This window comes from Sceloporus undulatus, chromosome 2 (assembly GCF_019175285.1).
Source record: "Sceloporus undulatus isolate JIND9_A2432 ecotype Alabama chromosome 2, SceUnd_v1.1, whole genome shotgun sequence".
NCBI lineage: Eukaryota > Metazoa > Chordata > Lepidosauria > Squamata > Phrynosomatidae > Sceloporus > Sceloporus undulatus.
This window is the reverse complement of record NC_056523.1, coordinates 72,230,175-72,245,336: the sequence shown is the minus strand read 5'-3', so window position 1 is coordinate 72,245,336 and position 15,162 is coordinate 72,230,175. Positions and strand designations below refer to the sequence as shown.

General features: G+C 42.1%; 1 protein-coding gene across 1 annotated transcript in view; it reads right to left on the bottom strand.

The window, feature by feature from the left end:
• Positions 1 to 225: 225 nt before the first annotated feature.
• Positions 226 to 15,162, bottom strand: part of LOC121920350 (semaphorin-3G-like) — a 31,036-nt gene continuing 16,099 nt past the window's right edge. The window contains exons 7-10 of the mRNA XM_042447482.1: positions 14,101 to 14,142; positions 10,103 to 10,328; positions 8,535 to 8,674; positions 226 to 6,288 (exon numbers count right to left, since the gene is read on the bottom strand). Of these exons, the coding sequence (XP_042303416.1) occupies positions 5,833 to 6,288; positions 8,535 to 8,674; positions 10,103 to 10,328; positions 14,101 to 14,142 (864 nt within the window). The 3' untranslated portion in view covers positions 226 to 5,832. The remainder of the gene's footprint in view (positions 6,289 to 8,534; positions 8,675 to 10,102; positions 10,329 to 14,100; positions 14,143 to 15,162) is intronic.

The following is a 15,162-nucleotide window of genomic DNA, read 5'->3' as shown; positions in this document are numbered from 1 at the left end:
TGTTCTAGAACAGTTTATTCCTGACGTTTCACTGGCATCTGTGGCTGGCATCTTCAGAGAATGCTGTCATGGTGTGTGTGGGTGTGTGTGTACACACACACACACACACACACACACACACACACACACACACCACTCTCTTTCATGACAGCTTTCTCTAAAGATACCAGCCACAGCTGCTGGTGAAACGTCAGGTATAAACTATTCTAGGACATGGCCACATAGCTCGAAAACCCACAAAAAAAAATCCAGATATTGTTGGACTGCAATTCCCATGAGCTCTAGCCAGCATTCACACCAAATTAATCAAGCTGCAAAGATTTTATTTCCACACAGCTGGGTCACAGTGAGTAAAACAAACCATTTGACCTTGATATTTATCCTTTTAAACTAGGCTTGGAGACTGGACCTCTCACCCTGCCCTGATACAACAGATGGGACTCCAGGAAAAGTGAGTTTTACTGCAAGACTTGCACAGAAATGTCCCATGAATCCCACCCATCCTTAGAATACCAAAGATGCATTCCCACCTCCACCTCCAGGAGTTTTTGACACACTCTTGGAGAGATCTTTTCAATGGAGAGGCATTAAAATTCCTTTGTATGTAGTGGGGCAACACATTGCCACACAGATAAAACAGGGACTGCTAGGTAACACTTGAAGCCAAGGATCTCTCTAGGGGAACGATTATTTAGCTCAGTTTATTGAGTCATCTACAAGGACTCTCAAAACCGTTTCCCTTGTGTATACTGAGAGAAAAGAGATAAAAGGACTATCACAGAATTCTCTGAATGGAGTGTTTCTTTTATTAAGGGGGAAAATCACACAACAATCCACATTCATTCACACAAACATGCCAGGACTAAGGAAATCAAGAGTTAGCTTGGAATAGCTGGAGGCTGAACTAATAGCAATACTTACACAAGATGAGGCTTGACTATGGATCCAATTGTGAGGGGGATACTGTTGGATACAACTACTTGGGTGAGCAGAGGGGGAACAGATGTACCAGGACCAGTCGGAGTTCACAGTAACAGAGTGCCCCCATGCTTTCCAACTAGCCCACTGTTGAGGAATTTTGGGAATCTTTGCCTGAGGGCAAAGGCATTTGTTTTATATCAACTCTACATTGTAACGTATTGCTTGGTCTGGCTGAGAATTGAGTTGTAAATCAGCCTTATTGGGTTTGTCCGGCAGAACATTCTGCCTCAATTGCCTGTCTTCCTAACTTCACAGGTGTTAAAAGTTTTCATTTGCAACTGTCAAACTATTCTGTTTGATGTGCATATAGGGTAGTGTGCTCACACGCTTCAGGGATCATGGTTGCCCAGAGTAAAGCATCCGTTTGGGGCCATAGGGAAAGCACACACACACCAAAATTCAGAGGATTTTGGCTTAGCATAAGAGATTTGAAGCAAACAGGAGCCCTTTTTTCAGTGCAGAAGTCAGTCCCTGGACACAAAGGATAGACCAAAGCTGACGCCATTTCCTTCAAAATGAAGCACTATCAGGAGGAAGAGTTCAGAGACATAGCCATGTTAGTGTGGAACATCAATATGTAAAGGGATCTTGTAGCACCTTTGAGACATAGGAGCAAAACAGACTGCCCCGAAAGAGTGGTTCTGTGCTGTCCATTTTAGTGGCAATCACACACCGTGGCTCTGATCTGCCGCTTTGCTGGCTCTAAAAGAAATGGCAAAATGCCACTTTTTAGAGCTGGCAAAAAGGTGGCCATGCCACCGTGGCAGCACTTTTCGATGCTCCTTTCAGCATGCCTTGTATAAACACTGCACCAAAGGAGCACTGACGCCACCCGCAGTGCGATTGGGCAGGTTGCATGACGCTGGCGTGGGGGTGCATCATCCAAATGCCACGCCCTACGGCAGCGTTTCAAGCCAGTCTGTACAGCCCCTAACTGTATGAAAGAAATTATAGCATAAGCTTTTCTAGATTTTTCGTCTACTTCCTCATGCATCTGTGCCATGCATCTGAGGAAGTAGAATCTATGAAAGCTTATGCAAGAGGAAGAGTGTCACTGTTAGATCTTAAGAATACAAACTGCAACAGGGAATGTTTGTATGGTTAGAAGACAATGGTGTTTATATATGAATGACATTGTTGTTTCCTTTCTCAGTATTGGTTTTGCTGTTATTTCTATCCCTCACCAATTCCTCCCTAATCCCTCCTCCTAATTTCTCATCCATTTTCTTCACAACCATCACTTTTTTATGTAAATAAACGAATGGAGGTTTTTAAATCAGCTCATCTTTTTTATCCCTAGCATGATCTGAATATATCCACCTTCAACAGGTTTAATTTTTTTGCAAGGCTGGACACTTTTGAAAAAGTGGAAGTAAACTCACAAAAGAGAGGTAGTACTTTGGAGAGGTAGACAAATAGGCCTGGTGTTTTCTCATTGTTTTAATGGGAAACCTGAAAGTTTCTAACTGGACTTAGCATAAACTCAGCTTTGCCAGATTCCTTTGGCATGCATTGCAGGAGTGCCAGTTTGCCTCCAATTATACTCCAGAAAGCAAACTGCTACACAAAACAGCAAGTCACAGGACTCCATAGGATTGAACCAGGGCAAATAAATTGGAATCATAATGCTATAACTGGTAGTGTGAAAAGGCGCCAGCATTACACAAAGCCTTCATGGTGAAATAGTGATGGTACTTCCATTCATATTGTGCCAGTGATTCCAAGATTTACTTGGGGCATCGATTGCATAGTTTAAATTTATACACACTGGATTATTCATTTGTCTCACAGCATCTGCCAGCCCACATGCTCCTCATCTTACCCCGTGTCAAGAAGACAGTGATGTGGAAGCTAACTTGGCCCACAGCCTGAAAATTTCTCAGACTGGACAGTGGCAACCTGCACACAGAACAAACAGGTTTGTTAGGATAATTTCAAGACTGCATAAAAGCAAATTTACGTATATGTACTTTATAGTACATGAAATTTAACATTTTGAAATGTGCAGTGTTTCAATTATAAAGGGAATATAAATAAACAAACACTTCAGTATGGGTTATTGTTAGTTCCAATTATATGTTTTAGGGTGCTGAAGCAATGTGATGCCAATAAGTGATTCCTTATGTGTCAATCCTTCAGCTAATCCAGTGATCCAAGGTGGTGCAGTCCCATTGAAGATTTCCCCAGAGAATGTTGCTGCTGCACAAATTTCAGCATGCCTTATTTCTTGGCAGGAAAAGGATGGTGGTATAACTTTCTGGAGCTATTCTGCCAGCAAAGCATGCAAATGCATAACCAGGAATAAACAGCTGACTGGAGAGTTGGACATAAACAATGGTCTGTAGCTGCCCATTTATAACAATACCACTTATGAATGTAAATAACTCTTTCCAGAAATGGGTCACCTAAAACAGTGTTACTCTAAGTGGTGGAGGCTGTCTCCAATTCATTTCTTGCCAAACCTTGGAAATTTTCCAAGAAAGTTATTGGGCAAAAATGGTGCCAGTCCATGGGACATTGTGGGGGAAAGCCTCTGGCAGTCCATCACATCAGATAAGAAGCACTGACCTAGAGGGCACCTTACTTCAGGAAGAATTTGCACATAGCCATGCTTCCTATTCGTTTTACAAAAGCATAGTAATTCCATGAACAGACTCTTTTAACATAATGTTTGGTAAGAGGGTAGCTATGTTAATCTGCCTCACCAAAATTAATAACATAGAGCGTAGTGGCACCTTAAAGATCAACAAGTTTTGTTTGGTACACTATTCTGTGGTCTGGAGCCATCTTCAGATTCATCTGATAAAGTGGGCTTCTCTACATGAAAAGCTATGCCAAAGTTGTTAGTCTTTAAGACTCCACAGAGTCTTTATTGTTTTTAGTAAGTATTTGTAGAAAACAAGCAGCATTTAATTCCACAGGAAAACTGTAGAAAGAAGTTTTACCAAACCAACAAACAAAATTCTCAATCCCAGGCACAACTTGCTATAAGACCACTCACTGTGCTGAAGAACACCAAATCTTTGAAAACAAGAAAGGAAAAAGTTAGCCTCAAGCCTCTACTTGCTGCATAAAGGTTTGATTTATTGTTGAATAAACTGATGGTTTTCATTCAGCTGCTTGTGTTTAAATCAATTTCTTCTAAGGGATCAACACAGCCCCAGAGACACAAGAATGAAAGACAGAGCTTACTTAAGGTAAACACCCTTCTGGGGTTCTGTCATTGGGTCATAGAAATGTTGCTAGGAATGCTTGAAAGATACAAGCTGGGAGGATCCTGCATATTGTTAAAGTCTATTCTGGGTAGAATGAGATCACATGCAAAGCATAGGAAGTTCACATATACACGGCTGAGGATTAAAGCTATATTACTCTGCTGCCATGCGTAAATTATTAATTAATTGCTATACCACATCCCATATCTACTGATATCTGGAAGTGATGTACAAATGGTGGCTCCTTCTTTGTTCCCACACGAAGGAGGGTGCTTTGTGACAGAAAGGGATAGAGGGAAACAACAGCTTAGCTCCTTTTTTTGCTGTTCATTTGACCTCCCCCTGAAATCCTCATTCTCACTTCATTTTGCAATTGAGAAGGCACACTGCCTGCCAGGCAATATTTATGTTAAAATCTGACTGCTGCTCACTTAAAAGACAAAGCAAGAGAGAGGAGCGTTTTTCAAATAACTATTCTGGTGAACATAGGCTTTACAGTCACTTTACAAAAACAGCTGGCCACTTTAAGCCTTCTGTGCTCAAATGTCCTAAGAGTTTAGACTGCTTTCTGCCTGCTGGTCAGAGCACGACTGGGACAATCCAGATCCTTAGCTCCACAAGTAATATTTGTCTGGCCAGCACAAATGACAACTGCATCTGTGGCCTATGGTCCAAATCCATTCACCTTCCAACTACCAACATTATAGTAGAAGTCCAGTTAGATCAGGTATATTCACGTCCAAGGTGTGATACCTGCTGTACACACCTGCTGCACCCAAGGCTCATGTTGCTGTCCTTTGTCTCCTCCAGGAGAGTACTGTTTGGATGTGTCCACCAATACCCAGCAACCAGCCTCCCTACTATTTTCATAAATCTTTTAAAGCAAAGTATGGATGGTGCTTCCATTCCTGCTGCTGGTACTCTACTTTTGCAGGCACACAGAACTAGCTTATCTCCATTGGTGCCTCAGTCACACTGTACATCATTCTCATATGGGGCAGCTCTCTGAGTATACACAACTTGAGAAACCAGGAGTTCCAACATCAAGGCTATCCCAAACTTTTCCAGACTCAATATTATCCCCATTCTCCAGGCCCACAGCCAGTACTTCTGAATCCAGGTGACCTGAGAATAAAGAGGATGGCTGTCATAGTTAAATGAAAAGTAGCTGATGGGCATCATCTGTAAATACATGATGCCCTGTCAATATAATATGCTTCACATCATCCACCAGGAAATAAATATGGGCATAGTCAGGGCAAGCACAACTTGGTGAGATCAATGACCAGTCTGTCCCTATTCCAGGGACAAGACCCAAAAAGGATGTTTGGGAGGTCATGCCTGCTTCCCAGTCCCAATCCTGATAGCTCTAGGCTTGCCACCCACCACTGTGTGAGTGAAAATTATCAAAATGGGATGGCAAGTTAACAGTCTTTTGTCTTTTGTGGTGTGCTTCCAGCAAGAAGAAATTCCAGGCTCAGCTATTCAGCAAGGTAGTCCCTTTCACCAAGACAAGCCCCATCACAAGGACAGTTCCTGGAGTGGCTGGTTTTCTTTCAAGAAGAGGAAGGTTGGTCCAGAATGACCTTCCTCCTTTTGTGATCCCCTCTGGCCAAGCATCCACTACCCTCTCTTCTTATGTGGCCACTGCTTGCCTAGGCACCCGGTTCCTCTCAGTATGCTGCTTGCCCCGTCCTTTTTTGCCACCATCCAACATGTTCTTGCTCTTAAGGGGGCGGCCTTTGTGCCTTAGTTGGCGATCCCCACACCACACCCTTTCGCAGTACTCCTCCACTCTCTGCAGGTTGGCATAGCCAATGAGGTGCATGATGTCCTTGAACCACATCCTCTGGCCGTGGAGCATGCGGGGATCCGGACCCCGGCAAGGTGGGCGAAGCAGTTCCTCCTCCTGCTCCCGCTGGAAAACTTGTTCCAATTGCTCACTCTCAATCACTTCCAACACGATTTTGGTGATGGTCTGAGTGAAGCCATGCTCCTGGGCCCTGCAGTAATATGTGCCAGCATCCTGACGGAAGAGCTTCCGGAACAGCATTCCTTGCTCTGTCTTGATGATCCGGTCATCTGTTTTCACCTAGAAGAACAGACATTATGGGAAATGAAATAAAGTAGGCAGCTCAATGAGACCAGATGTCCACTAGTGCACTAGGCCCTTTTTCAAGGCATCAAAAAAGCCCTGAGAGAACAGATTGCAACTTGTCAGAAGGTCAGCAGAGCTGTAAATATTCCCATAGATGTGGTACTGGATGACAAAATGTAGCACCCTATATTTTTTCATACACAGCATGAATATTCATACAGAGTATGAATGTCATATTCATACATTTTGGGTGGGTGGGTGGGTGGGAAGCAAAGCTTGACATTATGTAACTAGTAGATGCCAAATATTCGGAAGTGGCACAGGTGTGTCTGTCTGCGTACAGCAGAGGTGGGCATGCTTTGGACTCTGGAGGGCCTGATCACTGAATTTTCATCTCCTCCAGAGGACCACAGGATGTCAGGCTGGCTGCCATTTTGGTGACCAAAGTGATGAAGCATTTCACCATGATACTTCCTGGGCTGTTTTCAGAAGGAAAGTGGATTGGCTGTTTCAAGGTGGGGTGCCCCTGGAAACAACTTGTTATGGTCTCTTTTTCCCCCTTGCACAGGTTTTTTTTTGCCTGGTGAAAACATCTGGGGGTGTGTGACTTCCAGGGTCTATAAGGATTGGCCTTGGAATACCACCTTCACTCCAAAAGGGCTGCATACTTCCCAAACCACCATGTTCCAATGTCCAGAAAGAATATTTCCAGGGAATCAGGATTTGCCTGAACTTGCTGCTACACCCAGGAGGGCCACCCAAAAAGCTAGACAGATATGTAACCTTTCTGGTTCTTTTTCTTTTCTTTTTTCCTTTTTTGTTTTAACAATGCACAAAGGAACAGCATTAACAGGCTTTGACTTGGAGAAAGCTTTTGCTCTTCTGTTGACATCTTTTACTTGTAAAAAGCCCATTCTAGTCAAGCTCTCGGACACAAACGTCACCTCCCCAAAGGAAAGCTGGTGCACTCATAATCTAAGCTGGGTGGGGTGGACGTACACAAGAATGCCCTGAATTTATTCCTTTTTTCCCCTCGTGTTGATGAGTGACTTGTATTTATTAGTTTTAAATACTGAACAAGAAATTCAGCAGGAATGGCACATTCCATTGCTCTGTGTGGTCCTTTCAAAAGCTACGAGGCTTGGGCAGGGAGGGGGACAGGGCAATGGAGAGGTTTGACACCACTACAATCTCTCTATCACACCATTGCTGTCCTTACTAGCAACTGACAGGAATTTACCAGCTGTGTTTACTGGTCATTCCTGCTTTCTACATTCCTTTCACTTCAGGGAATTCCCCCCAAAACCTTACACTATTATCACTTCTTTCTCAGCCTAGCTTCCTGGGAATTACCCTGGCCTTCCAACTATGGGAAGAGAAGGGTGAGACCCCACACAGTAGGAGCAATATTCAGTTTAATTCAATAATTCCTAGCAAAGCAGGCAAGACTAAGAAACCAAATAAAGAGAGACAAGAGAAAAGAGAATCTAGTAAAATGTGTGTGTGGTATATTGGAGGCAACAGAGGCCAAAGGGAAGTACAAAGTAGAGGAAGATAAGGAAACTATCAGCATCTGGAAAGGGGGACTCTGTGATTCTAGTCTGTCTTTGATGGCATCCCAGTGGTTCTCCACAATGTGTAACCAGATCTAGTCTCCTTCTTCCTGCCCTCCTCCTGCCAAGTGGTTTTCTTAGATGGTCCTGATTCCAACAGACACTTTCAGATCTCCTCAGCTCAAGTTTAAAGAGCTTGAAAGATAATTAGTGTTCTACAGTAGAAAAAAAATTAAAAGAAGTCCAGAGGGAAATGAGTCTTTGATTTAGATTTCCTGCATGGCAGGGGGTTGGACTGGATGGCCCTTGCGGTCTCTTCCAACTCTATGATTCTATGATTCTATGAGTCAAAGCGTTGTTGCATTTGCTGGAAGATCTTTGTATCAACTTGAAGATTTTTGACTGTGCGTTTAATAGCTACCTAACATGCTGAAGTTTAGCAAGTAAAAGTTCTCCTTATTATAACATAAACACTCAGACTGTAGGATCCACAGCCTTCATACACCTAGGAATAGGTGTCTTGCCAGGAGAAAAAAGGCATCAACTTGAAGAACTAGCAGAATCAGTAATTTGTCATGAAGACTGTCCATTTGCGTGCATTCACAGAGAAAGAGAGAGATTTTAAAAAAATCTTTATTGTTAACAAAGCAAGAGAACTGAAAAGGTGGGGAAAAGAACCTGCCTCACCTCATCTCTTAGTTCCTCAGGGGATCTGTGGACAAACCATTGCACTGCAGATTGGGGTGACTTTGGGACACACTCCAAGAAGGTGCTGTTGTGCTCAGTCCCATACACCATCTTCTCCTCGGCACTGTCAAAATCATCAACTGTGAAAATATGAGAGCGCCCATATCAGAGATTAAGAGATCAGCAGAAGCCACCAATTTCCCTATCAGTAATTCTGGTCAGTTTGGTGTAGTGGCTTGAGTGTTGGACTGTGACTCTGGAGACCACAGTTCGATTCCCAGCTCAGCCATGAAACCCACTGGGTGGCCTTGGGCAAAGTCACATGGTCTCACCTTCAGAAAGGCAATGACAAATCTCTTATCAACAAATCTTGCCAAGAAAAACCCATGGTAGGTTCCCCTTAAAGTCACCATAAGTAAAAAATAACTTGAAGGCACACAACAACAATGCTGGTCCAGGTCTGTGGCTTTCCTTGATAGTTCTTTGATTCAGAGAGATATGTTTAACACCCCCAAAAGTGCTCTGCATTCAAGAAGTAAAATTCCAACCCAGATAATTCAAGAGGTTAGTAGGTGAGGGGTCTCTTCTCTATATCCATTTATTCCAAGTAGGAACACTGCAATACATCTTTGATAATACAACTTAGGTTTCAGCTGATGGTAATCAACCATTGCTGTTATGTGCCTTGTTTCCATCTTATCGTGGCCCTAAGGGGAAAGGTTGGCTTTTGCTTCCCCTGAGGCTGAGAGAGTGTGATTTGCCTATGCTCACCCATTACTACCTATCAAATGTTTTTTTGAAAAGTTTTTAATGGTGTTTAGCACACACACAAGAAAGGATGCTGTTAAATAGGCCATGACTAGAAAAGGAGCAGGATGTAGGGTTGCCAGAAACTGGAGAGGGCTCCTGTACCTCTAATGGTTGTGCTGAAGAGGGAGTTTCACCAACTGTTGCTTGCTACACAACCAGGTAACAGGTAACACATTCTTGTAAACAGCAATGAAAGCTATGAGACATTTCCAGTTTTTACTTGGGCAGCCCCCTAAGGAGGAAGAGGAATTATAGTACTATGATTTAAACACTTGTTTTGTTAGTACTCTACATATAAAAATGATTGATGCTGAAAAGTTTCTGTGCCAATACAACCAGAAATAAACAAACAAAAAACAAAAACTTTACCACAAAGCAAAGGATCAGATGTTCATATCCACCAACTGTGGGTTTCCATGGCCAAGCAGGGATTTGAACCTTGGTCTCCACAGTTGTAGTACGATGTTTAAACAAACGACTGTACATCATACTGGCTCTCTGACCATATAGTTGTAATTTTCATTTCTACTCCCAAAAGATTTTCAGGGGCTTTGGGTAAGACATATGACAGGTTCCTCCAGACATAGCTTCCACCTCCTCTTCTACATCCCATGGCCTTTGCATGTTATCACCAGAGCTTGGAAATTTTGCCTTTTCTGGACTACAATTCCTAGCATCCCACACTGGCAGGGCGAGAGTCTCAGAGCAGGACTACAAAAATGTAACAAAACCTTGGTTAAGACCAAGTTTTTACTCACCTGTCAAGTTTTGATCCAGGCACTGGTGCATAGGGTTCCCATTCCGGATGTCCTGCCGGCGGAAGCGACGCTTGCCTGATGACTGGTACCGAGTGCAGGTGAGGCCATCCCAGGCACAGTAGGGGTCCCGAGCTAGGCAACACTCTGCACAGGCTGTCCCATATGTTTCACACTGATGCAGTTTCACTTGGGCAATTCCCACCCGAGAGCCCACATAAAGCATTTGCTGTCAGAACAAGAAGAGAAGACAAGGCTAGTTACATATTCCAAATTCATTGTTGGTCCAGTAAACAATTAATCAGCTACAATTTGTGTAAAACTAAATCTAGAACAGCCAGGGCAGAGCAACTATACTGACAGCTCTGTACAGGAGAATCCAGTTAAAACAGAAGTATAAGGGATGGGGTTGGCCATAGGAAAATATAGTGACAGAACTAAACATGAGTACAGCTATGCAGCAACATGCTGAACATAGAGAAAACAAAAATAATGATCATGGAGGATTTACATAAGTTCAACCTAGATAATGAAGAAATTTAAATAGTTAAACTTTTCCTATACCTTGGATCAAACAGAGACTGCAGTCAAGAAATCAGAAGATTAGGAATGGGAAGGGCAGCTTTGAAAGTACTAGACAAGATCCTAAAATATGATATACAGCTGATCACTAAAGTCAGAATTGTCTAATCCATTGTATTCCGCATTACCATGTATGGATGCAAAAGCTGGATAGTGAAGAAAGCAGACAGGAAGAAAATTAACTCAAGCCTGAACTCACCCTGGAAGCCAAGGGCTCAAGTAGACTGGCACCTTGGAGCTGCTTTTGGCCACTCCAGCCCCAGTTGGCTGCAGACCACAGCTTCTTTTCTGACGGGCTTCGGGATGCCTTAGGTGGACGCAGAGCAACTTCTGGCCAATCCAGGGGCATGCGTTGTTTGCACACTACGCCCCCCAAAGTGGCTGGAAGCTGCTCTTTTTTGCCCGTGTGTTTCGAGCCCAAGATGATTAAACTGAGCCTGTGGTACTTTGGCCACATCATAAGAAGGCACGACTCACTAGAAAGGCAATAATGGTAGGGAAAGTGGAAGGCAGTAGAAAGAGAGAAAGACCGTATGCCAGATGTCAGGTAGGTCACAGGTCTGAACCTGCAAGATCTGAGCAGAGAGGCTGAGAATAGGGGGTCATGGAAATGTCTCATTCACATGGTCACCATGATTCAAAGTCAACTCAAAGGCAGCTAACAACAACAACACTCTCTATGTGGGGCTGTCCTCAAAACAGCGTGGAAGCTGCAGCTAATGAAAAATATATTAGCCAGATTGCTAACAGGAACATCTTATAAAATCCATATAACTGTGGTTTTAAAGGAATTGCACTGGCTGCTAATATGCTTCTAGTCTCAGTTCATGATGATGATGATGATGATGATGATGATGATGATGATGATGATGATGGTGATGATGATATTTAAGGCCCTTGATCCTTGAAGGTGTGCCTACCTATATGTGCCTGACTGAGAACTGAAGTCTGTTGAGGTCCCTCCTCTGTGTCCCACAAGTGGGACCAGTACATTTTGTGGGGAAGAGGGGGAAAGAGTGCATCTCCAACAAGGCACCATGGTTATGCAACAGAATGCCCACCCTTTGGAAACTTGTTTGGCACCACTGTTGGTTTCATTCCAGTGCCAAGTTAAAAGTTAGGTAGCTTTTTATTTAAAAAATAATAAAGGTGGAGAATCTTAATTATTTCATCCTAATTTATTTATATTTAAAATTATTCAACTTATTTAATACATTTTTAGAATGTTTACTTTTTATTTATTTTTAAATTTTAAAATGCTTAAGTGGGACCTTATAATATAAGGAGGGATATAATTTTAATAAATAAAATAAATATGTATCTCGAGTATAGATGGTATATGTTAGTCACTGAGGCTGAAATGCAGCTTTAAATGTGATTCATCAGAATTAAGAAAGTGTAAAAAGTCTTCAACCAGTTCTGCTAGTCGTCCTGAGAAGTAATGATTAGAGGAAGATCAAAGTCAGGAGCACTTTTACAGGTCTAAGCAAACACTATGTAAGAAAAGTCCATCTGGTTTTGGACTGGAATAATAAACAAGGCAGTGAAGAAGAGCAAATTGGATGAACTGAGTTTAAAAAGTACATTAATAGATTTCTGCATGATCAGACTCTACTCAAACAAGGCTCTCACAGAACTATACTAGATAATATCTCCATATTTCACTGAGATGTATTATTTTGCATTGCCCCTTTGGATAGGTCATGGCATTCAAATAAATTTCAAAGTACAGTCCACCTCCCCTGCATCCAAAGACTTCCAGCTGTGATGGTTCCTGTTAATTAATTACAAGCCCAGAAACTGAAAACCATCTCCATTAATGCTCTCCTTCCTGCACATCGTACTGTCACCACCTGATACCAACCCATTTGTCACATTTGTTAACCCAGCAGGCTCATGTAGATTGAGGGCCAAACAGCACAAGTTAGGAAATCTGTGCTTGGAGCTCCATGTATGTGGCTGGTAGAGGCTTCAGCTTTCATGGGAACAGCACTGTAGGAAGAGTGATTCAGGTCCAAAACACACTGCAGACTTAATCTAGACTTTAACTGTCCTGGCTCAATGCTAGGGAATTCTGGGAACTATAGCTTTGTGGGACATTTAGCCTTCTCTATCAGAGAGTTCTGGTGCCACAACAATTGCCAGGATTCCCTTGCACTGAGCCAGGGCAGTTAAAGTGGTCTCAAACTTGATTACTTCTGAAGTGTGTTTTGGCTCTTAGTCTTCAAAGCTCACAGCATGAATTATAAATTCATGATAAAAATAAACTTGCTTTGATTTGAGAAGGTCATAGAGAATCTAGTCATACAGAGAGGGACCACATGTTGGAGCATTAGCTATTATGCACTGTTCTTTATGGACTGGTCTTGCTTAAAATGAGATCTGAATAATAAATAAATAAATAACTTTTACTTTATATTAATGTACCATTTATTTTATTGACTGTCGTCAATTGTTCGTTGTTGCATACTCTTAGGTTGACTCTGAGCTATGGCAAACCTATTTTACAGCTCTTCCACACTGCAGGAAAAAAAGCAATTTGTCACCACTTTAACTGGCATAGCTCCATCCTTTGTAATCCTATGGTAAGGTATTCAGCCTGGTCTGTCAGAGAGGTTTGGTGCATCATGAAACTACAAAGCCCAAACTCCTGTAGGGCAGAGTCATGGCAGTTAGTAGTGTCACCATTTTATTTCGTCATTGTGGATATACCCCTTAGAGCCTTATTGCAAAAGAAAGCCGAGAGACAGCGAGAGAGAAGCAGCTTTCTCCTCGCCTCTCTACATGCTGTTGTAGCACTTCTGTTCACCTTCCAGAAGGAGACAATAGTAAAAGCATGCCTTTTGCCAAACAGATTTTTTCCTGCATGACAAAAGACATGCTTTTATGACTGTCTCTTTTGGGAAGAGAATGGAAGTGCTTTGACGGGATGTAGAAAGGCAAAGGGAAAACTGCTTCTCCCTCATTGCTTCTTGGCATTCTTTTATCATGCAATAAGGCTCGTAGAGTTTTCTTGGTAAGATCGATTCACAGGAGGTTTGCCATTGCCTTGCTCTGAGTGTGACTGGGCTAAGCCCACCAAGTGGGTTTCCATGGCTGAGTGGGGATTTGAACCCTGGTATCCCAGAGTTCTAGTACAACAAACACTACATGATGCTGGCAAGTTTGTCCCATTATACCAATGGACTGTTGTATTTCTGTTGTATTTCTTAGACCCAAAAGAACGTTGCCTGGAGAGCCAGACCAACAGCCCTGACTCCCTCCTTAAGCATTGGTTAAGGCTTTCTTTCAACAACAGTGCTGAATGCATTCCACCACAGCCTACCAAAACCTATGGCCTGTGGCAGTATTTTGGCTCTCCTGCACAGTTGTTTCTCTACCACCACACTTGTCATGCAAAGAAGCCATTTGTTACTCACTCGTTTGACAGAGATTTCCATCTCAGTAATGGGGACTGGTGCCTGAAGGGAGAAAATGAAATTATTCTTCAGTTAAAATCTGACATAAAAATAAAACCCTATTCCAAAGCAGCACATTTCTGACCTGCATTTTCATAAACCCATATAAGGTCATTAATCTCCCAGCTATTTTTACACAGAAACAAAGATGTGCACATACATATGCATGCACACACGTGTGCGTGCAAACACACACACACACACACACACCTACAACTGGTAAAAAAAGCTCTCAAGGTTACAAGTTTTGTAGGGCTTGAAAGTAAAGTCCTAAGTGGAAACTTAATCAATGTTCTTCCCCAGGTAACTTAACAGCTACCACTAGCCATCTTTTATTCTCCACAGGTCTGTTTCTTAATCCCACAAAAAATCTGATGAAGACTAATAGATTTGTAACTGGAGAGATTGGGGATCAAAATCCACCCAACTCAGCTATATAAAACAGGAACAATAACAATATTTTTCTCTATCTGGGTATTTATAATTGCCTCTTATCAGGAGATATTAAGGCAGATAATAATAAATATATTATAAACTTTTATAATAAATACATTATAAAAACAATAAAATAAAACTTAATACTGCTAGCGGAGTTTGTTTTTCAAGTACCTCCAGGTACATTATGTGCCAACAAGGGGAAAAGGCCATTATCGATTGCAGCATCCCACATATGAAGTATCTTCCTCAACCAAGTGCCACTGGGACCAATGCTACAGGGTTTTTTTCTGCACCAGATAGAACCATTTTGTTTGCCAAGGCATTTGAATTGGCTGATTCTGCCTGTTTTACTGTATCCATCACTTTTGTTTTTACTATAATGACATATTTCTGGTGTCATAAATCATAACAAAGCATAAAACAGACTTATAGCCAGTAGTCTGCATCCATGGATTCTACACCCATGGATTCAACCATCCATAGCTTGAATGTATGTATGTATGTATTTCAATCAGTAGAAATAATAAATAAATCCAAACAGTAAACCCTGATTTTGCCATTTTACTGTATATAAGGGATATCATT